Source organism: Penicillium diatomitis (assembly GCF_028827545.1).
Source record: "Penicillium diatomitis strain IBT 30728 chromosome Unknown utg000002l_segment0_segment0, whole genome shotgun sequence".
NCBI classification, from domain to species: Eukaryota; Fungi; Ascomycota; class Eurotiomycetes; order Eurotiales; family Aspergillaceae; genus Penicillium; species Penicillium diatomitis.
The window spans coordinates 462,994-488,142 of record NW_026623174.1 but is presented as its reverse complement, the minus strand read 5'-3'; the positions used below and the strand labels follow the sequence as shown (position 1 = coordinate 488,142).

At 51.2% G+C, this 25,149-nt stretch overlaps 7 protein-coding genes across 7 annotated transcripts; 5 read left to right on the top strand and 2 right to left on the bottom strand.

Moving 5' to 3' along the window:
• Positions 1-358: 358 nt before the first annotated feature.
• Positions 359-930, top strand: fkbp3 (peptidylprolyl isomerase family protein FPR2; the record flags this gene model as incomplete). The annotated part of the gene is made up of 2 exons (XM_056930977.1): positions 359-585; positions 759-930. 2 exons carry the CDS (start codon positions 359-361, stop codon positions 928-930), a joined length of 399 nt encoding a protein of 132 aa, XP_056793008.1.
• Positions 931-1,330: 400 nt separating this feature from the next.
• On the bottom strand, positions 1,331-2,405 carry N7539_001373 (cytochrome b5-like heme/steroid binding domain-containing protein; the record flags this gene model as incomplete). The annotated part of the gene is made up of 2 exons (XM_056930976.1): positions 1,331-1,579; positions 1,635-2,405. 2 exons carry the CDS (start codon positions 2,403-2,405, stop codon positions 1,331-1,333), a joined length of 1,020 nt encoding a protein of 339 aa, XP_056793007.1.
• A 661-nt stretch (positions 2,406-3,066) lies between these two features.
• Positions 3,067-4,530, top strand: N7539_001372 (PP2C family serine/threonine-protein phosphatase; the record flags this gene model as incomplete). The annotated part of the gene is made up of 4 exons (XM_056930975.1): positions 3,067-3,114; positions 3,191-3,300; positions 3,390-3,868; positions 4,151-4,530. The coding sequence occupies 4 exons, from the start codon at positions 3,067-3,069 to the stop codon at positions 4,528-4,530; spliced, it is 1,017 nt and encodes a 338-aa protein (XP_056793006.1).
• A 4,527-nt stretch (positions 4,531-9,057) lies between these two features.
• Positions 9,058-10,017, top strand: N7539_001371 (acetamidase/formamidase family protein; the record flags this gene model as incomplete). The annotated part of the gene is made up of 1 exon (XM_056930974.1): positions 9,058-10,017. The coding sequence occupies one exon, from the start codon at positions 9,058-9,060 to the stop codon at positions 10,015-10,017; it is 960 nt and encodes a 319-aa protein (XP_056793005.1).
• A 2,092-nt stretch (positions 10,018-12,109) lies between these two features.
• On the top strand, positions 12,110-15,183 carry N7539_001370 (ATP-dependent helicase; the record flags this gene model as incomplete). The annotated part of the gene is made up of 2 exons (XM_056930973.1): positions 12,110-12,478; positions 12,571-15,183. 2 exons carry the CDS (start codon positions 12,110-12,112, stop codon positions 15,181-15,183), a joined length of 2,982 nt encoding a protein of 993 aa, XP_056793004.1.
• Positions 15,184-18,495: 3,312 nt separating this feature from the next.
• On the top strand, positions 18,496-18,767 carry N7539_001369 (uncharacterized protein; the record flags this gene model as incomplete). The annotated part of the gene is made up of 2 exons (XM_056930972.1): positions 18,496-18,586; positions 18,664-18,767. The coding sequence occupies 2 exons, from the start codon at positions 18,496-18,498 to the stop codon at positions 18,765-18,767; spliced, it is 195 nt and encodes a 64-aa protein (XP_056793003.1).
• Positions 18,768-22,974: 4,207 nt separating this feature from the next.
• On the bottom strand, positions 22,975-24,349 carry N7539_001368 (uncharacterized protein; the record flags this gene model as incomplete). Its single annotated transcript, XM_056930971.1, has 2 exons — positions 22,975-24,054; positions 24,140-24,349. 2 exons carry the CDS (start codon positions 24,347-24,349, stop codon positions 22,975-22,977), a joined length of 1,290 nt encoding a protein of 429 aa, XP_056793002.1.
• Positions 24,350-25,149: the final 800 nt, after the last annotated feature.

Below are 25,149 nucleotides of genomic sequence, written 5' to 3'. Positions count from 1 at the left end.
GGTGTCGCAGGGATAAAGTACCAGTGGATATTAAGTCGATGGACACCTCACCGAGAGTAGGATACTGCACCTCGAAGAGACTCTGCAATTGATTTCGTCTGAAGAATGGCCTGCCCACCCGACCCCACCTGAGTGGGCCACGTACCTTTTTCACGTCTCCGCAATCCTCGCAACTCCACCACGTTGTTCTTTTCTTCCCCTCCTCTTACTTGCATTTCCCTACCTTGTTCTTCCTGTTCAATAACGTTGTACAGTACGTCTCTCCAACAAAGACTCTCCATACATTCTATCTCTCCTCAATCTCCCAGGCGTCAACACCCCCCCCCCCCCCCCCCCCCCTCCCACATCACACATCAAAATGCGTTTCGCGACTCTCTTCTTGACTCTCGCCTCGCTGGCCTGTGCCGCCGAGCTCGGTATCGAAGTCACTCACAAGGTGGATTGTGAGCGCAAGACCCAAAACGGCGACACTGTCCAGATGCATTACCGGGGTACTCTCCAAGCAGATGGCAAGGAGTTTGACTCGAGCTACAAGCGCAATGCTCCTTTGGAGTTTGCGCTGGGAACTGGCCGTGTGATTAAGGGGTAAGTGTGGCAGAGTGCTCGCTGGGTCACGACTCTTCTATCGGGACTTCGTTGTCTTTGTTCTGATTTTGTTTTGACCGCCTATTTGCAATCTATCCGCTTCAATGTTGTTGCATCCCCTCGTGGTCCAGGGAACAGGAACAGATACGCTAATGCAGCCATTTCAAACACAGATGGGACCAGGGTCTTCTCGACATGTGTGTCGGCGAAAAGCGCACTCTGACTATTCCCCCCGAGTTCGGCTATGGTGAGCGCGGCATTGGCCCCATCCCCGGCGGTGCCACTCTTGTCTTTGAGACCGAGCTCGTCGGTATCAAGGGTGTCGAGAAGAACGATGAATTATAGATGGGATGTATGTGAAACCCGTCCGACTCCTGGGAGGAAGCGAGCTTTGAATTTCGCTTCGCGGCGTGGCGATGTCCATCCATGCCTTCTGCGAGGTCTTGTCGAATGGCTTCACTCTTGTCCTTTTTCTTGTTGATATCCAAATCACGCATTATACTCCGTTACGCCTCCTTGGGTTGATAGTGTAATGGACAAAGCTGGTCTCAACGTGGTACATGGGTATCAATCAGTAGTGTTGTGTTGCGAGGTCACAAAGCCGCGTGGTCGGGCTCTTCTGGCAAGGCTCGCGGGTATAGTGTTTAGTTATATACACACAGGAATATAGATCTTGTACGGTTGACCAGGCTCGACTTGAATGTCCAATCGAGGCCGGACGTTCCATCAGGGACATTTGATCAATTCAGTCCATGGCATCAAGCCCATTCTCCACCTGGGGATCATGCTCCGAAACCAATATCCCCACCAAACACTCGCCCAGAATCCCATCCCAATTCACCCACGGATGGATCTCCGCAAACAATTGCGCCGAGTCCTTGCCCGCACCACGTAACAGCTCACCCTTGCCCCCCGGGTGATAGGGCGCATAGGGCGAGATATTGTACACCTTGCCCTGGTACGAAGTCCAGGCATCGCGACCCTTGCGCCCATTCTGCATCTTCAACATGCTCGGCGTCACTCGTACCAGGCCGGCTGGCAGCCCCTACGCCCCGGAGCCCATTGTTGGGGTTACTGGTGCGGGCGGCCCAGTCGAGGGGCGAGTAGCCCGGTTGGAGGATGACTTTGCGCGACGCTTGCTTTTTGACGGTTGTCGGAGCGAGGGTGCTGCTACTGAGACCGCTGCTGGTTGGGGGTGCGCGGAGGCTTGCTGCGGCGGAGGGAGGTATGCGGATGGAGCTAACGCTAGGTAGGGGCGGTTGGAGGGTTGGAGGGCCTCTGTTGGGTTGAGGAGTTTGGCGTGGTCGGGGAACGGGAGGAGGAGGCATCGGGGAGAGGGTATTGTTGGACGTGGCCGTGGAGAGAGAAGGGGGAGGTTTCCTCCCTTCTCCTGTGCTGTGAGATGTCGCCTGGTTGATGCTAGCTTCGGATGATGGAGATGTCACTCGGCCCACAGCCGGTGGATCTAGCTGGTCTTTGCGAGCATTTTCGGTGCGTGCGACGGTCCCATCTTCGTTGGATGCATCGCCATTCAAACTCAGCGTCGGTACGGCGAGAACCGGTGGCGGCGCGCTTGATGCAGATGCCTTGGGCGTTGATTGAGTGCTCTCCAGATCTCTTTCTTCAGCCAAGCTCGTGATCCCGTCCGCTCCATGGTCCCTTGTTTCTTTCAAATCCTGCGTATCTGAAGAAGAAAGAGGCGAGTCGGATTGAATGTCCGCCGGATCCGTGGAAGTTGAGTCCGATCGTGTGTTGTCGTTGCTGGGTTGCGAACGAGAAAAAAAGTATCCGGCGAGACTTCCCACACCGGGCCAGCCCATGATAAAGATGTGGTTGTTCGTGGACTCCGTGGCTCGCCAGACGTGCAGACGATGTTGCGGAGGGGCAAGTAATGTTGTTTGCCTGCGGCGTTTGGGCAAAATACTTCGATGATGATGCCCCCGAGGCACCGGTGGCCCGTGCGGTGGGAAGACCGATCGACTGAGATCCATCAAAAAGTGGCGGGAAGTACCGCTGTACCTCTACCGCATATGCGTAGCCTTGCAATTTCCAAGTACCCAAACTTCCGCGTCCACCCCGGGTAAAATTGCATTGCTTATCGCGTGGTTACAATCCAAGTAGAATCGCCAAGTGCGAAAGTCGTCGAGACTTTGTAAATGATACCCACAAGGATTTCTGAGAAATGGAAATGGCTTGTTCTTTCATGGTAGGTCATCAGCGCCGGATGTTCCTTGAGTATCGTCCGATATTTCAACGCAGACAAGTGAGAGGAATCGACGGCTTCGTAGACACCTTGATGTGATGTCAACTCTACCCAGTAGCCAGCGATGAAGTCGGGTTTGACTTCCGTAGACTGTACTCTTTATAGATCACCGCGATAGTTTTGCACCTGACAGAGTGAATTGAGTGCAATTCTCACATAATGTGAGCTTTTGTGAGAAAGACAAGTCCATTTCCAAAGAAAAAAAACCCCTTTCCTTCATGTCGTCCTCGGATGCCCTGCTCCTTTTCGATGTCGGAGCTAGTCAAGTAAGATCGCCTTTGATATTCCTTGCGGCTTTTCAAGTGATAAAGTCGAGACTAAATTTTGGGACCATCCTACTAGGCTCAAGGAAGCAGAAAGTTCCAAGAAGATCGATACACGACAATCTTGCCGGAACACTTCCCAGTCAACACGAATGAGAATCTCGCCTTCTTTGCAGTCTACGATGGCCAGTAAGCAAGAAGAAACCTGCACTGCTGTACCGGGATTCCCGTATGATGCAGAACTGAGTGGGTACACTACTGATTCTTTCGCCCTCAAGCGGCTCTGATGCAGTCGCGGAGCATGCGAGCCAACATCTGCACCATCTCCTGGCTCAACGAACCGAGCTTCCTCGCGGAGACTATGCCATTGCCATCAAAGCAGCTTTGGCTGACGAGGACGCACTCTTGCTGGAGAGATTCCAGCACGAGTCCGTTGAGCCGGCCATGTCCGGATCGACCGTGGCCATGTGCTTGATCAATCTGACCGAGGGAGAACTAGTGGTCTCCAACCTGGGTGATTCACATGTCGTGATGGCGGAGCGAGATCCCAGGACCGGAGCTCCCTTCCACATTGTACGGATTGTGCCATCGTGGTGGTGGAGTCCAGGCCCAAAGACCATCATGCTAACCTTCATGGGGGGTTGTCATCTACAGCGTCGACTCACCGAGGCACACAAGCCCGATACTCCAAGCGAGCAGGCCCGGATCAAAGAGGCAGGAGGAATTGTAGAGAAACGAAATGGGGTGTCTCGACTCGGTAAGTTGGAGTTGGCAGAGATGGATCCTCGAAAAGGCGCAGGAGCCGGACCTTGAGACGGCGGTGACGGATCGCAGGGCCCGAGTGCATCCGCCGGGGGTGGAGTCTGTGCAGCACTGCAGCACTGCAGCACTGCAGCACTGCAGGCTGCAGAGACGCTAAACCAGTAAACACAGTACTAGACCGCGGGCCCTCCCAGACCGCGTGCACCGCGCGAGCCATGATGACAGTCTGCCAAAAGATGGATGAAACTATACTGACCTCAGTCACCCGACATGCCAGGATCCCTGAATATGTCCCGTGCGCTGGGCGATTTGCAGTACAAAAACCCCGTCAATTCGCTCGGAGAGGAGCATACAATGCCTCGAGTGCGACGCGCCTCCTCGTCATCCACGCCCCAGCGTGGGAACTTCGTTTCCAACGAGCCGTATACCTCACGACGCATCTTACATGCTCATCGACGGTACCTCCTCGTGATCGTATCGGATGGGGTGTCGGACTATATTGACGACACGGTGCTGATCCAGTACGTGATGGACTTGTCGCTGCGAGGAATGCAAGCTACCGAGGTGGCGCATGACGTGGTCAGTCGTATGGCTTGTCGGCCGAGGAGTGATAACGCTTCGTGCGTGATCGTGATGCTCAATGGGCAAGAATCGTGACGGGTCACCTGCAACACGCGAGAGCGGTTCAATTTTGTGGAATGGATGGCGACAAGGCAAACACAATATGCATTCATGTACCGAGAACTTGTCTCCGAGTGGTGGAGGGGGGCAAGCGGTCGGGGATCTTGCAAGAAATTGAGCCGTTATATCACTCGGCACCTACTACTCCTAAGCGGTGACTGGGAAAGCAAGAAAAAGAGAAGCGGAAGGTGTTCGACATGCATGTCGACCGTTGTAGACCCAAAACGGAGAAAGGACAAACATGACAATGATTGGAAGAGCCCCGAAAAGAGACACTGCTGCTGCATCAGTCTACTCGGAAAAACTCCAGATGAGCTTGGGTTTTTCTCGCATGGTAGCAGTACTATTTAGAGACTTCAATCCATGATGAGCCCGTGGACGGATTCGTGATATATGTAACCGCAACGTGCATAGTTATCACTGTTGTGGAGGAACGTTGACTCGTCATAGCAGTTTCCAGGAATGTCAATGGAGGGTCCCGTCAATCTGAAGACCGCGCCCATCTCGATCTGCCTGGACCATATCTGAACGGCCTCTTGTATGTTGGACTGCGGCGGGCATGTTGCGACATCTGGTTCTGTGTTGGCATTTGATCTTGGTCTTGTTGTCCGTCCAGTCGAGGAGCAATGGAAGATTGCAGATCCTTCTGTCGTTGATCTATTTTGAGCCAATGTACCACCTGGATTGGCGTGGGTCCCCACCACGCTCGTTGCGTTGACCCGAAGAAGAAGGTGACTGTGGAAAGGGAAAAGGGGTTTCCTTCGACGGGTGAGCTTTCAAGTTGCAACCCAGGGAGCCAAGACCTCGCGGGTCGTGTCTTCAGCAAGGAATCGCCCACGGCTTCCGTTCGGAAGATTTTCCCAGAAATCTCGTGAGCGGGACAAAGATGATCGGGGGAAAAAAAAACATCGCCTACGGGTCCTTGACAGATTCAGACGAATACCTAGAAATCAATGATTCACTCACCTACACCTACGTCCCGTACCTACTACTTCAGTCAAACTGTAGAGAACCCGAGTATCGACCATCTCGACACCAGTATTCTTGCTGTTATCTTTAATGTCTCCGAATACCCCAAGATCTGAGGTCGATCATTATGTGACAACTAAGTATGTAGACAAGAATGTAAGACCGCTCCAGCCGACAGTAGTAGACGCTGGGGTTTTTTTTTGCTTTTTTTTCGTGGTCGTCTTTAAGTAACTTTATTTTGTCTGTCACCACTCACCAGTCCCAATGGCCGTCAAATTCGGTTGAGAGCACCGAAGCCCTTACCTAACAATTTCAGCAGTCATCTCAAGCGACTCCAGAGCCCTCAGACTCATTGTATCGCATGGGACTAGTAGGTATCTCCAGGCCTTGGGTTCTATGTAGTGGTCCAGTCGCACACAGGAGCTGAACCTAACCTTACATACATTGTCATATTGGCCGGCCATGGCCACGCCGCTTCCACCAAGAGAAACGCATACCCAGAGGTGGAGGAGTGGAAGTGCTTCTCTGTAGGAAAAGGCAGAACTCAAGTAAGGTAGTCATCCGTATCTATTTCACACCACCAAGAGACAGAGAGCACACACTTCAGCTGGAAGATAGCACCTTGAAGTACGGAGATGGTTGTTTTAATGTGTGCCACGTTTACAGGTTGTCCCGCTGAGATACAGAGCCACGGATTACCAAAGAACGTTGGAGCTGTACATGAGTACAACCGGCGAACGAGTGTCTCGAAGAGGAAAGAGGTTGAGGGGTCAAACACATACAAAATAAAAAGATAGGAAACTTTTACCGTTTTCCAGTCTTCGATAAGTGGGCCCAACGAAAAAGATTTTTTTTTTTTTCGAAAATCGCACTGCTTCCCCATTCGGGTATTTAAATATCCGATTTCGTCAAACGGCCTGCCTTTCGTGGAAAGCTCCGGTGGCGTCGCGTTTCATGTGCTAACCTTGAATCCTTCGTCCGTCCTTCCATCGAATCCGAAGCTATCTCGAGAGGGTCATTGACGTTGGGCAACTCGATGCCACGAGCCTCTTTGCTCCATTCTTGTCGCATTACACATGCAACACCTAGGGGTCTATCGCCGGATGGACGGATTCCGTGTCAAGACCTTTCTCTCGCTCCTTAGGCGTCCTGTGACTGCTACTGCCTAGTTACTCTCGAAGTGATGATCATCGCATGTAGCGACTGTTGAATGACTCGGTGAGTCAGGACTTAATACCTAGATAGTAGATACTACTACTATAGTGCCACCACCTTCAACGTGAGACTGTCTTCTCGGTTAGAGTACCTACTACCTACGTCACGACTTCAAGTGGTACTGTTATTCGAGGCATGTAAATTTTACACTACTTTGCTCAGACCTACTGTAATAACTACTATGTTTTGGATCAGAGAGTGACGAGAATGCCCCGCTTGTGCATCGCTGGATAAATTATCAACCCTGCCGAAACTCCTCGGGTGCTCCTGAGGCTGATGATAATGCCCCGACCTACCTACCTAATCTAGTGGCTTTCGCGGTCTCTCTCCTTACACCTGCACCTGTGCTGGCACCAGTCCCGAGGCAGCCATGTGCACCTCGTCGCCTCTTCCACCAGTCACCAGCTCGTCAGCATGGTTTCGCAGAAGAATGATCTTTCTTCTGTCCTCTCCTGTCAGATTTCTTCAAACTGACGGTTTCTAGTCCTCTGTGCCACTCCTCCACTCCTCCACTCCTCCACTCCCTGCTCAATCCCGTTCGGGGACATGCCCCTCTTTTAACCTCGGTGCTGGCCCCACCGGATGGTGCTCCCCCTCGGGACAGCTGACTAGGTCGATCTGGAAGGTTATCGGTCCCGGATGACATAACGAGGAAGCCTTTGGCTCCAATCAGGTGACTGGACGGAGCATCGCCGATGAGTACAACGATTTATGCCGTGGTCCATGCAGTTTGTCAAAAGTACCTTCATGTATTGGAAGGTGGTCGGATACGTTTGACATCCGCATTCACCTGCTGTACCCGTGTACATCCACCGGCGACTGCGACTGATTATGGGTTTGACCTGACCAGCTACGGGTCCAGGAGGGAGGCTAGTCAGGCTAATATGAAGAAGAACAACGATGAGTAAAGAGGAGATACAGAGTGGGGGGCGGGCAAAGAGAAGGCGAATAGGCGCTTCATTCCGTCAGAGTGGACCGGTATTCCGTTCAAGGCCAATCATGACCTGCAGAAACGTTAATGAAAATGAGTACCCTATTCTCGAGAAGACAAAAAGAAAACGACATCATGGAAAATGATTTTCTGGAGTAAGCGAAAGGGCATACTAAGGTACTGTACAACATCTCTAGTCTCTTATCGAACCCCCCCCCCCCCCCCAAAACGGGTGACTTGAAAGCGAGTCGCGTGTAGTTGGAATCGACCCATGTTCTTCGTCGCGAGACATCAGTGAGATTGCGTGAAGAGGCGGCAAACTCGTAAGCGTGACTATGCGGTACTCGCTTGGTCAGTCTGAAGTACAACAGTAGTACTTTGGTAGGCAGAATTATACTACTGTTAAGTGTTACTTGTACCTACCAGATCATGGATCGCTTATTGCGCACCTGATCGAAGTGGACTAGAGAAAACTAAAGCAACATTGACGACTAGGCAGCTCGTTTGAAGCTCAAATAACGACGCACTACGAAATTGCTCCAGTCTTTTGCATGATGATAATGATGATGCCTGATGCTGACCTGACGCGAACGACTAGGTAGTAGGTAGTTACATAGGTACTATACCAAATGAGCAGGGCAGTAAGTCTGGCATACTACGGCTAGTACTGCATGAGTGGTGCATGTACCTGCGGTATACTGGCCGCGACTTGAGAGGCTCCAAACGGGCCGATGGTAGTTCCAGTGCCCTGGAACCTTGTCTTGCCCGTTTAGGCAGGCGACGAAATCGGATTCCCGGAGTGGAGCCCCCTTCGAGAACAAGCATTACTGTATCTGCGCAAGTTGGTCAGAGCCCACTCGTCCTCTGGACGCGATGGAAACTCACACCTTCCCACCGACAAGTCGTCACAACGAGTCCTGGCGATCGAATGATGATGGTGTTTAGTGGACTCGATGCCCAGTGCTCAGTGCTCAGTGCTCCATCCGCTCCCTCCCCCCCCCCCCCCCTCTTCCGCCCTCCCACTCTCTCGTGTGGCTAATCCACCTTCCCTAACTGTCCATCCCCCCCCCCCTCCCATCAAGAGAGGATCGCACCCTGCCCGCTTAGAGGGCTCGTCTAAAATGGCACCCAAGTCGACCCTCCGGACCCGTTCGATCTCTGGGCTCTTTCTTCCTCTTCTTTCCTTATTTTCTCATATAGACGGGAATCGTTAAAAGTCGCCTTTGCCCGCCACCGGGCCTGATTTCTCTTGACACCGTTCGACCTCGGTTCCCTGTTGTCGTCCTCGTCGCAACTCCGCCGAAAGTATAGAATATCACCCGTGGCTATCGCCTCCGATGACTGCAACACTCTCTCACGTCAAATCAATCACCGCCCCCAGCTCTAGCATGGCCTCCGCGGGCTGGAACAATTTCCACGTGGGAAAGGAATGCGGACATGTCAGATGGTCTCGAAAAATCACGCCCAAGTTGACTGTTGCGTCGGGTCAAACAGTCACCTTTGACGCCATCGATAGCAGTAACGGCCAGCTGAATGCCGGCTCGGATGCATCCGCGATTGGTGCTCTCGATCTAAGCATCGCCAACCCTGTGTTTGGACCCATCTACGTGCAAGATGCGCAGCCAGGGGACGTGCTGAAAGTGGAAGTGTTGGCCCTCGAAGTCGCGGACTGGGGTTGGTCCGCGATCATTCCTGGCTTTGGTCTGCTGGCAGAGGATTTCCCGGAACCCGAAATCAAGATTTGGTCGCTCGATCGTGAGAAGGGGTATGCAAAGTTCAAAGGCATGCGCATCCCACTGCGGCCATTCCTGGGGTGCATGGGTCTCGCTCCCGCCACCGATGAGGAATTGTCGACAGTCCCTCCTACGCAGGCGGGAGGTAATTTGGACTGCCGGGAGCTGAGCGTCGGCTCAACCGTGTTCTTGCCCGTGCAGACGGCGGGCGCCTTGTTCAGCTGCGGCGACGGACACGCTGCTCAGGGCCAGGGGGAAGTGTGTGGAACCGCTATCGAAACTCCCATCAAGGCCACCCTCCGTTTCGAAGTGATGAAGAATCAACCTTGGGTCACCGCACCTCACTATCAGACTCCCCCCCGCGCTCAAATACCAAACCCTTTGCCCGACCTGGGAACTTATGGTGCTCTTGGCGTTGCACCTGACCTTTACGTGGCGGCACAAAGTGCCGTTCGTGGTCTGATTCAGTGGCTCATTCATACCAAGGGCCTCACCAAATCCGAGGCATACATCTTGGCCAGTGTGGCAGGAGACTTACACATTACGGAAATTGTCAATGTCCCCAACTACGAGGTTGCCATGAGTCTTCCTCTGGGGATTTTCAGCTCAGACTAAACATTCTCTCCGTCTCGACATTTGCTAAAGTTTGAGGCGTTCTCTTGCATGGTGGTTTTATTGCTCCATCCCATCACTCTTAACATCCATCTTACGGCGCGCTCGGCGTTTGTTTTTCCCCTTCTCCTGAGGGCCCATCGCCCGAGAACAGGGTTATTTGCGCCAGCAGGCGAAAACTGCACAACCTCTGGGGTTTGCTTTTGGCGCAACTCCGGTCTCTTTTCTTTTCTTTTTTTCCTTTTTAAATGATTCATCAAACTGCATATGATTTTCACCGTCTGTTCAGGCCAGAGTGCTTCTTAGCGATTTTCTGGTAATAGCATCAGAATGAATATATCTCTCCCATTTTTCCTCCCACTCAAATCTCATTTGAGCGACCCAAGTATTGTATCGACCTGCCAATATTTTGAACCCATACGCGTCCACTGCGCACCCACCTCTCAAAGTTGGGTCACTATGGAGTTTGGATCCACCCGCGATACATCTCATGCTTCAGCATGTTACACAACTCCCGTATGAGCGCGGGAGGCTCGGGGAGGGCCTGTGTGTTCGCTACCCACTCACTCGGTTGTCAGTCCAGGAGGGTTGTGGCGCATGATTGGAAGCGACCTACTTTAGGAGCCGTGTGGAAGAAGACCTCTCGACCTGCCTAACTTAGACTACATCGTGCATTTTACTTTGGACAGCATGAAGTGGACTTTGCCCGAGATCCATCCTCATGACGGACAGGACCGAGCGGCTGATCACGCGATGAATCTGGATCCTCTTCCAGTGCATTATCATCTGTAGACGGCTGAAAGTGGAAGAGAAGTTTTCACTGTACAGTGTACACTGCACACTACACTCTATAGAGGCAGACTCCGTGCCTAATTATACGAATCGTTATCTAGGTATCTTTCTTGGTAATGAGAATCCGAGAATGGTTTCTCTTGTCGACCCGACCTAGCTCATCCTATATGCCCAGGAAGGTGATTGTGATTTATTGATACTGGAAGCTGAAGCGTTCTGCAGCATCGGAGACGTCTGCTAGCCAACGTCATCTAAGACAACGCTTCGCTAATGTTGAAGGGTGTATGGGAGATGCAATGGAGGCTCATGCAGAGTCTCTCCATATCGGAGAATTTGGAACTACATTTACCCCCCACCCCCCGGTCCGTTACCGAGATCCGATATCGGCCATCATCTCCTCAGGGCGCTTGATTGCCTAAAATGTCATCCAAGGGCGTCGGATGCGATAAATCGATTTACCACAACACATCTGATTAGACGGATTAGGTAGAGCTTTGGTGTTAGAGTTTCCAACATGCACCGACGGATTTGGAGGAACTCTAGCTCGCAAGGTTTGCATTCGTGGCTGCGGCACCTGAGGGCGTTTAGTCTTCCGGTGTAGTTGAGGTAGGCTCCTGTTCGAGCCATTGAGCCAGTAGTTGATGTACAGCACTCTACACTTACAGTACTTGTGTGATCTTATTGCATCGTGAAGCCCGAACCTCCCTGTACAGTTCCTATCCGCAGACTGACAATCGTAAGCGTTTTGAAGGTATTGCGCATGGTGTTGATTTTGGTATGTCTCCTTCTATTCCTTAAGGCTATTCAACGCTCCTCATGTTGAAGGTCTACGTGGATAGCCAATGGCAGTACTCAAATAGAGTGGGAAAAAAAGATCATGTTTTTTTCCCGCCAAAGTGATAGTATTCTCTCATCCAACAGCGATTGTGTCAAGTCATGAACATGTCCACATCCATTGGTGACCAAGCCTTGAAGGCGTGAGCGACGCACGGCGCAAATGCGTCCCACTGAAGTTCATCTCATCCATTCACCTAGAACCACAGATCTGATAAAACTCCTCGGTTCCATTCAAATATTCAGAGACAATTTGCAGGCTACTGTCTGCGATGAATATCAAATTGATTCTGAGTTGCAGCGCCTTCAAAATGTGCGTACTTGTTCCAGATACTCGTGGTAGTTCAGTGTCACATGACACCGCGTCCGGGACGCGTCCATCTCGCCACATCTAGGAAGGAGGAACCTTCGAGGGGAAGAAAGATTCACGTCAAGACGAACCCGGCCAAGGTTCGTTATCAGAAATGACATGGATCCCATACTTGATGGCCTGAACCACGCTCAACGCGAGGCTGTCACCTCGTCGGCCCCGGTTCTCCAGGTTCTCGCTCCTCCGGGCTCGGGCAAGACGAAAACCCTCACGGCGCGTGTCGCGTACCTGCTCTCTCACCATGGCTATCAGCCACAAGATGTCATTTGCTGCACCTTCACGATCAAGGCCAGTAGAGAGATGCGCGAGCGTCTTAGCAAGCTGATCGGGGAGAAGTTGCAGTCACGACTGATTTTGGGCACTTTCCACTCGATCTGTCGACGATACCTGGTCAAGTACGGGTATTTAATTGGGCTGCGCAAGGGATTCGGAATCGCAGATTCGGACGATACTCGTGCCATTTTGCGGGTAGGTCTTGGTGCATTTAGTGGAAATTGTGCATTTTGATGATCCCTCAAGGTCGTTTCGCTCAAAGACACCATCACTGATGCCTCTGACAGAGAATCATCAAACGTCTGAAATCAACTATTGATGTTAGAGCAGCCCAAGGGCGAATCTCTAAACACAAGGCGCATGGTCTCTCACCGAGGGATTTGTCCGACAAGGTCAAGGCTGATGAAGTGGAACTGGTCGAGATTTACAGCGCGTACAACGAGGCTCTTGCGGCAGCCAATTTGCTCGACTATGATGACCTTCTTGTACGCTGTTGTGATCTGCTAAGAGAGCATCCTGAATGCGTCTCGAATGTGCAGACGGTCCTGGTCGATGAATTCCAGGATACCAATATCATTCAGTACGAGTTGATGAATCTTTTTGCCGCCAAACACCGTCGGATTACTATCGTCGGTGATCCCGATCAAAGCATCTATGGGTTCCGATCCGCAGAGATCCAGAACCTCCGGCGAATGCAAAAGAAGTACTCCAACACGTCTGTTGTTCTTCTGGAATCCAACTATCGTTCTTGTGGGTCTATTTTGAATTCTGCGCAAGATGTGATTGAACAAGACACTACGCGACCTGCCAAGAAGCTTGAAGCGACTCATAAATTCGGTACCTTGCCTGTTTTACGGAAACTCCCGAATCCAAACGCAGAAGCGACGTGGATGGTCTTGGAAATTAAGAGGAGCATTGCCTTGACCGGCGACCTACTTCGTATGTGTGACTTTGCGGTTCTCCTTCGATCTGCCTCATTATCAACACGCATTGAGTCCGCGTTCGGACGAGCTGGGATTCCCTATAAGATGGTCGGCGGTCGGAAATTCTTCGATCGTGTCGAAGTCAAAACACTGCTCAACTATCTGCGAGTCGTGAGTCATTCAGACCATTCGGATGCTTTGTTGAATATCATCAACGTCCCACCACGCCGCATCGGTGATGAGACTATCAAACAATTGACAGGTGGAGCGGAGAAGGCGGGCGTCACTCTGTGGGTGTTCATCAAAGACGTGATTCAAGGCCGCAGGGCAACAGAGAAGAAGCTGCAAAAGGCAGCGGAACTTGGCCTTTGCGCCCTAGTCAAATTGATTGATGCTTCCAGGCAAAAGCTACAGGATTGCGCGGATGCGTCGGCACCGTGCGTACTTCTTGAGTACATCGTCGAGAGTCTATCATTCCAAGAATATCTGCTCAAGACGTACCCGCTGGATGAGGACGGTCGTTGGGCGAATGTGAAGGAGCTGATGGGTCAAGCTAGCGATGTTGTCACGTCGGATGGGGAAACTAACCCTGAAGAGGACTTGCCTGAGATTGAGGGCGTTGAGCAGCAACAAACTCACCCAGGGGAAGAGGCACTGTCTCGATTTCTGGCAAATGTGGCTCTGGCCACGGAGGCTCAGAGCAAGGATGAGGACGACGGGGGTTCAGGCAGCGTGACGATATCGACTATTCACGCGGCCAAAGGCCTAGAGTGGCCAGTTGTCTTCATTCCTGCCGTTTACAATGGGAGTATTCCTCACTCGCGAGCTGAGGTAGTCGACGAAGAACGGCGGCTTTTATACGTCGCCATGACTCGAGCCCAGGCCCTCTTGTACTTGAGTCTACCCCTCAAGCAACCTCGCGTTGGCGAGGGAGAAGATGGTTCGACCAGCCTCACCCCCTTCCTGCCTCCACGCATTGTCAAGTCACGGTTTCGTCTCAAAGGTCCTCAATTTCACGAACAAGTTGTTTATGGCATTGCGGATACTCTACGGCGAGCCCGTCCGACCGCTGAAGAATTATGCAAAGATATTGCGACGCTGCCGTCCATCCTGGACGACAGGTGGACATCGGAAGGCGAGGAAGTTCGCGCCGAGGACAACGGGTGGAATCATCAGCAAAACTGGGGTGACAGTACCCAAGAACCATCTACCAAGCGCAGAAGATATGATGATGAGAGGCGAGCGTTGACTTCCAACTCAATTACTAGCCACAAGTCCGGTACATCATCTACATTTATGGTCCCCACCACGATGTCCACTGGGGGTTTCACGTCAGCGAGAGACTACATTGCGGTTCAACCCGAAGATTCCAAGAGTGGCGCGAGCTCACAAGCCAAAGCTCAGGTAATCACCACTTCCGCTCACCAAGATGGCCTTAATCAGGCAAGTATCTCAACGTTCTTCGGAAACCCCGGCGTTTCCCGTACAAAGGATAGATCATCTCAGCCCAACTTTCCATCGGCTAAGTCAACTTCGCACGATCGCCTCGCTTCGTCGACGAAGCCACAGCCGCAGTCAGCCCCCAGTCATGTCCCAGTCTCGCTTGCTTCCCACCGCCTCCAGCCACGACCGCTGCACCCATCACGACCAGCCCTCGAGCCTGCTGGTCCAACGAGTTACACGTGGATGGCAGCTCCCACCTCGTCTGATGCGCTAAAGCCTGCCCGAATGTTCTCCTCGCCAGCCTTCCAGAATCAAATGAGTGAGTCGACTTCTAAGGGCCCAGGGGAAACCACGCCCGCATCTTCCAGCAGTGTTCGATCCAAGGCATTCTACACTACCACAATGGACCAGGTGCGCCAGCAGGCACCGACAACGACTGGGCGTCGAACCCTGGGCATCCGACGGAGTATGAACGGCTGGGCGGATCGGATGAAACGAGAGAAAACTGGTGGGCAAGGTGATCGGATGCAATAAGACAAGCCCTCAAGACGAGATGGACGAGCTTGGGTGAGGGAATTGCGAGCATGGGGTTATGCCATGATTATTCTGTGTCCTTCCCCCTTTCTTCCTCTCATAGCCTCACCATGTCGGCGGTCCTGCCTCCCTGCTTGGTGAATGAATCTGGACCCAGAATCGGGCCATGCATGCCTGCGTTGACCCCCGAGTCGACTGTAGGAATGGACAGAAGGTCACGCCTTTGCGATCATTGGATCCCCAATCCGCCTAAACCGAAAATGGAAACCTTGGGCTAGAAGCATTGAAGTGACGTGTAGTAGCCCGGAAGGGAACTTCTGCTTCACCGATGCAAAGTGTACAGCAGGCAGGCATCTGAACCGTCAATCATAATTAGGGAAGGACTCTCCACCAACAGGAAACGAATGAGCACCCAAGTCCGACTCAATAAGTCCCTGTGGATATCTCCTGTCCCGTTTCATGCTTGCTCTGCAGCAGTCCCGTGACCTCGTATGTGCCGTGCTCCGTATTCCTGTACCTAACGATTTCGCTTCCACATTGCAATCTCGCCTCGCCTCACAAATACCGGAGCTGTCATACAAGGACGTCGGATTTGGAAGCGGCCGAAGAACGACAATGAGTCGTCAGTAGTGACAGGATCGACGATCCATTCAATCAAGGGCAGTAATGATTGGCGCGGGATATTCGCTTTATTCGCATTCATCGCGCTTCTCGCCACTGACGCCAAATTGTTTTGCAAAACTCGGGGGTGACAGCTCAGGGGCAAGGGAGAACAGGTCCCGAGTTCAAGCCCAAGACCATCACCGTACCTTGAACTCGAAGGAAGGAGGAATCTGGGCCTGAGTGGATTCGCTGACCTGTGGAGCGCTGGATCCGGTAGGTTGCTAGGTGCGACTACTGTGCTACAGTCGTGTGCTGCGCTGGTGCCGTACTACGACTCTCTAGGCTTCAACAAGCCAGCCCGGCCCAATTCCCTCACCCGCTTCTAGGCCCTTGTCAGGCCGGAGGGAGGCTCAGGGATCGAAGATGTCGGTGTAGTTTGGCGCTTCTCCTGGCCCCTGGATGATCCGATCCCCCTATCGCCACGAAAAGTGACATCGTCTAGATTTATTCCAGTGAGAGCTTTGCCGAGAGATTCTTGCCTCCCGTGTCATCTTCAGGATCGCCCAGACATCCTCACAATTGACTGAATCTCCATCCATCACAGGCACTAGTCGGCCATCAATTGTTGAAAATTAAGACAGGGGACAGGACATTATTGACTACATTATTCAGGGACCACTTCAATGTACGTGGAACTGGACAGGTTTGCCGTGTCAAGTGATTGGTCACATGAGCTGGACCCACTATCTGGGGCCTGAGGCATCACCGCTTGTCGGCCGATGCTTAGCTGGCTGTTGTTCACATTCAGGACACTTGCACGGTACTCCGCATTGCAGAGAGCCGTTGTGCCCACACCTCACTATAAACATCTGACTCTACTATGAAATTATTGCTTATGTTTGAGTTGTACTTTATAATCAGAAGACTGGTCGTGCGGGTGATTATTGTTGACTTTTGATGGTGATAGTATAGTGAATAGTCCATTACACTGGTGTACTATTTCTGGAAGAATGGCTGACTCATCATTATTGGCTCCACCGTCCATCTCATCACTGGCTTCGTTCCTGAAAATCCATCCCGACACCCGATCTGATCCATTCAGTGACGAAAGGGCATTGATACAGGGACATCTTGTAGTTGATCTTAACGTAAGTGCATGAGATGAATGATACAATACTGTATTACTGGGCATGTTGCACTTGGGTCGCAAAGAACAGGACCTGACCTAGCGTCAAATGTTCAGCTGTCGAACAGTATACAATAAAGCTGGAACTATGGATACCTGGAAAGTAGTACAACAGTACAACTACACCCTGTCACCCCCTGTGTGCTGGTACAGGCCGTGTTTATGTATCAGCTAGCCCCGTAATGGTAATCTACAGTGGATCCACTCGAGAGCTCAATTGCACTCGTAACTGGCTGCCCTACTTTCGACCTGGCATTTCTGACCAATGGTTCAGGAGTGTCATATCATACATACCTCATAACCTCATACCAGGCACCAAATTCCAGTATTACATTACAGTAGTATGCAGCCCAGGCTCTGTCGGAGCCCCAGCCATGAGCGGGCTGTCCGACTCCTACTAGTGATACTCACCTCTGTAGGTGTCTACTGTCTAGTATGTAAGAAGATGCGTAGAAATCCATATTGAGACCCTGTAGGTCTGTATATGGACACATTTTTTGCGACGTAATGAACAACAAGGCGTACATTTCGGTCCCGTGCCTCTAGTCCCCTTTTGATATTTACGTTTTTTTTCAGCATATGATTTCCCTGGAATTGAGGAGACCTAGACAATCATGTTGTAATCTGAAAGTCTCAAGTCTACTCGTCACGGTGCAGTGGAAAAAGATTCAAATGTATACTACTAGCCTACTAGTTAGGAGTAAGTCTATACTCTAATCAAAGACAGCCCACAGCTTGTACTCTTTTTAAAAGTTGTCTATTACTTGAGCTCTTAACTGATGATAGTCTCTGTCATCCAGACCCCCCTTAAGTACCAATAGTAGTAACTTACTATGTAGTATGTATAAGCATAAAAAATGCAGTGAGATTACGAGTAGTAGTCGTAGTAGTAGTAGTAGTCGTAGTAGTAGTAGTACTAGTACTGACACCGGAATTACAGTATATCCACTTCCAGAGGATGTACGTCAGGGGGCTGATCCATTCCCAATGCTTCCCAATGATCGGACCCCATCGCTTGTGTCAGCAAAGGCGTCTCCCCCCAAGCTTCCCGGGGCGATAATGGCGGCTCAGGGTTCCCCGGAGTTGGTCTGTCGATCAGATGCACTCCTCAATCGGGTAAGGTGCGACAGAGCTGGACTGGTCCGCTGGAAGGTATACAAAAAGAAGCCTTTCTGCTGTGTTCGCTCTGCAACCACGCTGGTTGTACTTGCCTCTCTCATCTGCCACACAATCTTTCCACCTGCATCATCAATCTTTTCCATCAATCACTCTCTCTTAAAGCCCATCACTCCCAGCGTACTAGCTCTCGGATTCGCACCCAGTTCAACACTGTCTGCTCTCTCTCCTTCTTCCCTTCTCTCATACTGCCTCCCTCTATCTTGACATATCCTTATCGCTCCATCCCCATCATCACCCTCATCGTCATTCTTGTCGTCATCTCAGGCATTCGAATTGATCAAGGATTTACCTCCACCATTCTTTTCCACTCTCAATTGATCTTCTCTCCTCCCACTTCCATCACCATGCCTCACAAGCTCTCCAACGACTCCAATTCCACCTTGGCCAGCGGAGTCAGCAGTACATCAGATCAGGGCGGTGCGACGGAAGTCCGAGGTATGTCATTCCAGCCCTGTCCCACATCCCCCACAGCAGCTTCATAAGACCTGGACTAACCGCATCTCCATATACAGCTATCAGTTCCGTCCGCAAACCGCCCGTTATCATCCACAACAAAGGCGGCCAAATCTATGACGAAACACGGCCGTCAGATTGGGATAAACAGCGATGGAAGTAACACCATCGCAGACCTCCCTCCTCCGGGGATTGGGACCCTGCGGAGAATGACGGGGAAGATTTCGACCGCAAGTCGAGCCAATACAGGAACAGCAATTGAGGAAAGATCGGCAAATCTATGGACAGCTCGAGAGATCAGCCAACACAACACACAAGAGCAATGAGAGGCTGGCATTATTTATGCACGCGATCCGGCCTCGTTCGAAATTACGCGCAAGGCTTCGCGCTGACCACTCCCCTCGCTACGTTCAGTCTCGATGGCGCTTTTTCGTTGTGTGACTTCAGACGGGTGAAGTGGAGGAGTGGCCAGGGTCAGGTATTGACGGCGCTTTATCATGCCCCCAGCCAACTGGAAATTCTCCTCAAGTCTCTCATCTAAGCAACAGTGACTCGGAATAGAATGATCCAGCCTGTGCGAGTGACAATCGGAAGTGCCAATATCAGTATGACAATGCAGAGGTTGCTCTTCGACCAGTGAAGGTTTCTCCTTTGCTACTCGAAAATCCTCGTCCCCTATGATGATCACCGGCGAGGAACAGTCACCAGCTTCTCCCAGCATTGAGCCTCCATATTCCGCAGTCATTCCACTCCCGCTCTTTCCGCGCATTTCTTACAGCCCGATCACCATCATACGAGGTCTTGACATGGCCTTGGTCGCCCCCCAATTCGAATGGCATCTTGAACAGTCCACGTCGTTGCTCATGGGTTGTCGGTTTCTCGTCTGGTGCTGCTTTCTGCTACTGCTCTACTCGGTCCGATGTTATCCCACGTCTTTCATATCGAGGAAGATATGACCATTCCCGCTATTTCCTACCTTTCATGCTATTTCTGCCTCTTTGTACGACATTGCCTTATTTCTCGCCTGATTCACACCTCATTGTACCACCACAGCAGCACTGTTGTTTTTTTTTTTTTTTTTTTTGGGATGCTTCTTCTTTGGAAATCCTCCTACTTGCGGACAGCGTTATCTCAGCACCCAATTGTGATTCCGCTCCCTCCCCTTTCCGCTTTCATTTGGTCACGGTCCTCGCTGAAGAAACCAGATTGTCACCGTCATTTCTCAACCTTCTCTTACCTCCTGCCCTCGGGCGGCAAATGGGTAACGTTTGCTTTTCTCTCGACGTTTTGATATATTTACACTGCGATGCATAGCGTGGATAGCGGGATTACTTACAAGATTACTTTTGCCTACTGTTAGCAAACACTCAATATCAACAAGAATGAAAGAAAAATACAGATAACTTGCATGGCATACTTAGGTAATCCGCAGACTGTGGAGACCCCAATGGAGACCCCAAAGACATTATACAGCCTATCATTGGGTGTCATGTCCTCAAAGTGTCCACTTTGAGCGCGAGCATCCGGACCATTAGAGGGCGTTTTGTTTACCTTTTTCCCCGAAACATGCGGACGCTGGAGCAGACACCACAGTCAACATTGTCTTACAGTATGTATTTTGTAAGCACGGTTGATTCAAGAGGAAAGGTGTTGTCGATAGTCGATGAAGCAGGTACAACATACACTTAGTATATACTATATAGTATATTCTATAGCTAATCCCCGCAGGAGCATAGTTCCTTGGAGGCCATGCCCCGCCTTCCTGACGAGCCAAGCTCGAGGTCGATCATCCCATCCCAGCATAGGTACTACCTTACTTGGGTATAGTTGAGAAACCGGCACCAGGTACGAGGAGGTCGAGAACAGGTCAGTAACTTAGGTCCAGGGTCTTCTTTCGTCCCTTGAGGCATACTGTTTTGAGTGGGAAAACCTTAAACTTCGTGCTCCTGACTTGATCAGCCATGGGTTTCTGTCGAGGTTGAAACGCGTCACTTTTCAAATGGGATGGAATGTCTTGCGATGCGATTGCCAGGGGACTTTGACGAGATGGCCTTCTTGTGGAATGATCAGGTGATCAAGTGTTGTGGTTCGTGATTTGGTAAGGCCGCTGGCTCCCGAATCGCGTTGCGTCTGTTATCTACCTAGTAGGTACCTATCCGATGATGGTTTATGGGGAGTAAGTAAAGAGCAGGACCTGGTCTACCTATGTCAGGTACGCACCTACGTTCCTTGACAAGGCGATCGGGGAGTATCAACGGACTGGATACCTAGGGTAGGTTTTTGAACAGAGCCCATGTATATATCTGCGTGTCCGGATCGGGTACTGTCCCACTCCCTGACTCGGGATGAAACGACAGATTGTGACTTCGTCGTGTACATGGATGCAGGTAGGCTTGGCCGGGCTGGGCTCTGGCCAGAGCACAGAATATATGGACAGTCAGTCCATGGAGACCGTACTACCAGCTGCGATTTATGTATCAAGTCGGGTTTGATCTTCCACCTCAGATTACTCCAGGCTAGAAGCGTCGAGCATCGCGGTGTTCAAGCCCTAGAAGGCGCATCAAGGACCGACCAGCACTAAGAGTGGCTTCTGATAAAAACTTGCATTGGCAGAGACCTCAAACGTCATCGATGCATTGGAAACCTCCAGAACAGGGCAACGATTACAAGTCGAAGTCTTGGTATCACTATCTCCAGCTCGAGGTACAGTACCTACGTGCGTAGCTAGTACTAAGTAGTAGTTGCTACTCATTTTGAAACTTCGATGTCGGGTTCTTCAAATAGCGCACGCCAGTTGGCGCTGGCATAGTGGTGGATTGGGTATATTTCAGATTAGAGCCCCGTGGAAAAAGAACAAGCGACGCAATGGAGAATGAAGCTTCAGGCACCGACGACCTTGTCATGTCATGAATCAAAATACAAGTACCTACTGAGGGTATAGGTACTTCCATTGATGGATCTCCCAGAGAGGTCCCAATCCCGCAGTTACCAAAATGAGGCATGAAATTTCCTATCTTGTGCCGCAAGGAGATGAGAGCAAAAAATCGAAGCCACAATTGAAACACTATATCTGGTCAGACTACCTCCACTCCTCCTTGAGTCTTGATACCTAGTCAATTACATAATGGCAACCAGCTATGGGAAACAGCAGGGACGGGCCGGGAATTACTAATGCGTTCACGGACATTTATATAGATCCATGGACTTGGTCGAGATGACCTTGGCAACCACAAAGGAGTGGGAAATTCAATCGGCAAATCCTACCAACACTCCAGCAAAAAAAGTAAGACTACATCCTTTACTCTAAGTGGATATCGTGAAGAGTCGATCGAGGAAACCACAAGATTGTTTTAGTCTTGGGGCCATGCGGCAGATTGTATTCCACACATGTCATCAAATCAAGCTATCTCAACAAGGTCCTGACAAGAAGGTAACACATGGGCCACATGTTAGAATAGACACAGAGGGTGTAGTAGAACATCAAGTGGGTAGTTGAACAAGATTCCAAGGAGGAAGCAGAGGGGGTAAATGGGGAACGGTCGGGGCAAGTCATTTTTGTTCGTCCCTGTCGAGACAGTCTCCCCAGTGGCAAGACCGTCAGGGCTGTTTTTATTAGTTTTGACTCTTTTTTTTTGCTTTTTTTGTGTGCGGCCATCCTGAGACGATCCAGACACATTAAAAACTTTTCTGAGTGGGGACCATTGGGTGGGATAAAAGGTTGAAAGGGATTGGGGGGGGGACTCAGGTGTTAGCAGAGCGGTAAGAATATCAAATGATTGTAAATAGTCGGCAATGGTGTGCCAAAGCGCAGCGCTCACGGACGCGCAGCAAAGAAGAGAACATCCAGAGAGAAAGAGTCAAACCCCCTCAAGGAAGCATGGCGGGGGAGTTAAAGATGCTGGGTGGACGAGGGAACATGTGTGATGCAGGGTAATAAAATAGATATAATCAGAAAACAAACTGCAATTTGGCTCGCTCTTGCAATGCTATGAGGAATGAGGTGAAATGCAAATGGTGACCCCACGAAATCATGGAAGTTCAAGGGAGATGAGGGTATGCAAACATTTGTTGACGAAGAACAGAAAGATCGAACAAAGTGGCTGGCCTTTGACTCCACTTCTGCGGACCGCGGCCGGATGCAAGGCGTACGTTGACAATATGATGGAATGCTGGAGGCGAGAAGAATGCAGTTGACGATGCAGACGGGACCATCTAAAGGGGAGAAGACCACGACGATAGAGACGAGTCCAAATCGTCACAATGTTCCCCAGAGACAATTGATGGGTAGCGATGACACGAGCCAGTAAGTATGTCACTGAGTCGCGGTCAAAGTTCCTGGTGTCAATTGTCCATTCTCACATGTCGCGCGCCTACATGATCGCTGAGTATGTCTGTTCGGTCGCCATCTGACCCTGAGGTGCATAACTGGCCACCTGGTGCGACTGTTGAGGAAGATAGACAGCCTCCTGTGGATGATACGCGTCAGTAGCCATGTACTGCATTTCAGTGTCGACTTCAGATGGCAAACACCCGTGGGGCGCCGTGGCACCATGACCAAGCTCCTGACTCGTAGCCTGCGAAGAATAGGCTCCAGTGTCGGGGGTGATGGGTGGGGTCATGTATCCGCGAGAGACCGCGCTCAACTGCTGGGGCTTCTGAGGAGTCGCGAGTCCCATCTCCCCCATGTAGGGTTTTGAGTCAACTGCACTCTCAACTGGGGGTGTGCAACGAGAGTAGCTAGCCAGAGAAGCTTGACGGCTGAGGAACTGCTCCATGATCTTGGCAACTCGAGAGAAGTGGGACGAAGCGTACTTGCGGGCCACGACGTTGGAGGGTTGGTGGATGTGGAGGGAAAGATCCACGACGGTCGACGAGTCATACTGAGCAGCCCAGTCATTGTGGCGAGGCTGAGGTCGGTTGAGAACGCAGCGGGCAAGAGCCAGGGCAGCACGAGCAAGCTCAGACGATAGCTTGGAAACAAAGTCGCGGTGGAAGAGGGCGATCTCCAAGATGTACAGAGCCATGTGTTCAACTTCGGCGTCATAAGGCTCATCCAACAGGGCAATCGAGAGGAACTCATCTACCGTGGGGTGTCCGACGGACCATCCCAAAGTCTGTAGGACGTGCCATTCCATCTGGATGAACATGTCGTCATCATAGAGGGCGCAGCACATCGACTTCAACTCCTTGACGGTTGGGACACGGTCCTTCTTGTCATTGTACTTGGCAGCAATCAGCAAGGCCGCACAACCAACCAGCTGGTAGTGACGCTTGTAGACCACCCGCTTGGAACAATAACGGTCCAGCAAATTGATCGCCAAGAACAAAGACGACGGAAGAAGCTGGAAGGCAGAGTGGGCCTCGATGAGAAAGTCGAGCAGGTAGGGACGCATGAACCATTGAATCTCGGACTGGATGTCAATCGACTCGACGTCTGGCAAAGTTCGACTCTGTTAGAGACATATGATTGTTAGCATATCAAGACTGTGTGTTGGTCGTGGCATTGCGTAAGAACGCAGTAATTGTTCAACTTACGTCCATTTCCATCATCTGCTGGACGGCGTCGTCGCGGTACTCATCGCTGGTGAGACGCGAGAGCTGAGTAGCCATGGCGTACTGTCGCTCACGGTTCACAAGCTTATCATGTTCCTGCTTCGCCTGCTTTTCGGCCTGTGCGCGCAAGTCTTCCTCAACGAAGAAGGTATCACAAGGCTGATAGCCAGATCGAGGACGAAAATGATCCATGATTTATCGAGTGAGGAACGATCCCAAGATGAAGATGGACGGATATGGGAGATAGCTTGCAAGAGCTGGGACGAGAAGCAACGATCTGCAGCGCGAAGATGCGTGGCAGGTCACGACGAAAATGAGAGAACGACAGTGGTCGGTTATTAGTTATCAGATTAAGGGAAAGACTGGGGTGAGTTGATCAAAGAGTGTGGTACAGCTGGAAGGCACCAAGTCTGTATGCTGAAAAGAGAGGGTTGATAGAGATGCAAAGAAGGTGATGGCACAGCGAAAATTGTAGTGGAGGAAATCTTTCAATGACCGAAAGCTGCTCGAGAGAATTAAGGTGGATTAGCGATAGCACCACGTGACAGAGAGAGTATTAGAATATTAAGAATTAGGGGTAGTGTGCGGTTTGTGCGATTGGCAGATTAACGAATGTGTGTGAAGACATGCAGAGGGAAAGAGTGTGAAGTGGGAAGGAACGATGCTATCCAATGCACGAAGAGGAGAGGTATTTCAAGCCAAACCATCCAAGGGCTAAGGAGCGGCAAAAAGATACTGACCCCAGCAAAGAAGCCTTCAGGCACAGGGCACACTGCAACCCTTACCGTGACGGCGAGTCTGGCATCTAGGCTAGACCAGGGACGCAGGAATGATCCGATGAATTCAAATTCTGGTGGATGCCAGTCCCAGAGATGGAGTACGAGTAAACGTCTTCACCCCTAGGCCGGGTACTGCTTGGCGGAATGTGGAGTATAGGCACAGGCCAACCCTATGAAGGGGGACAAGACCACGATTGTCAGGGGAGGGGCAGA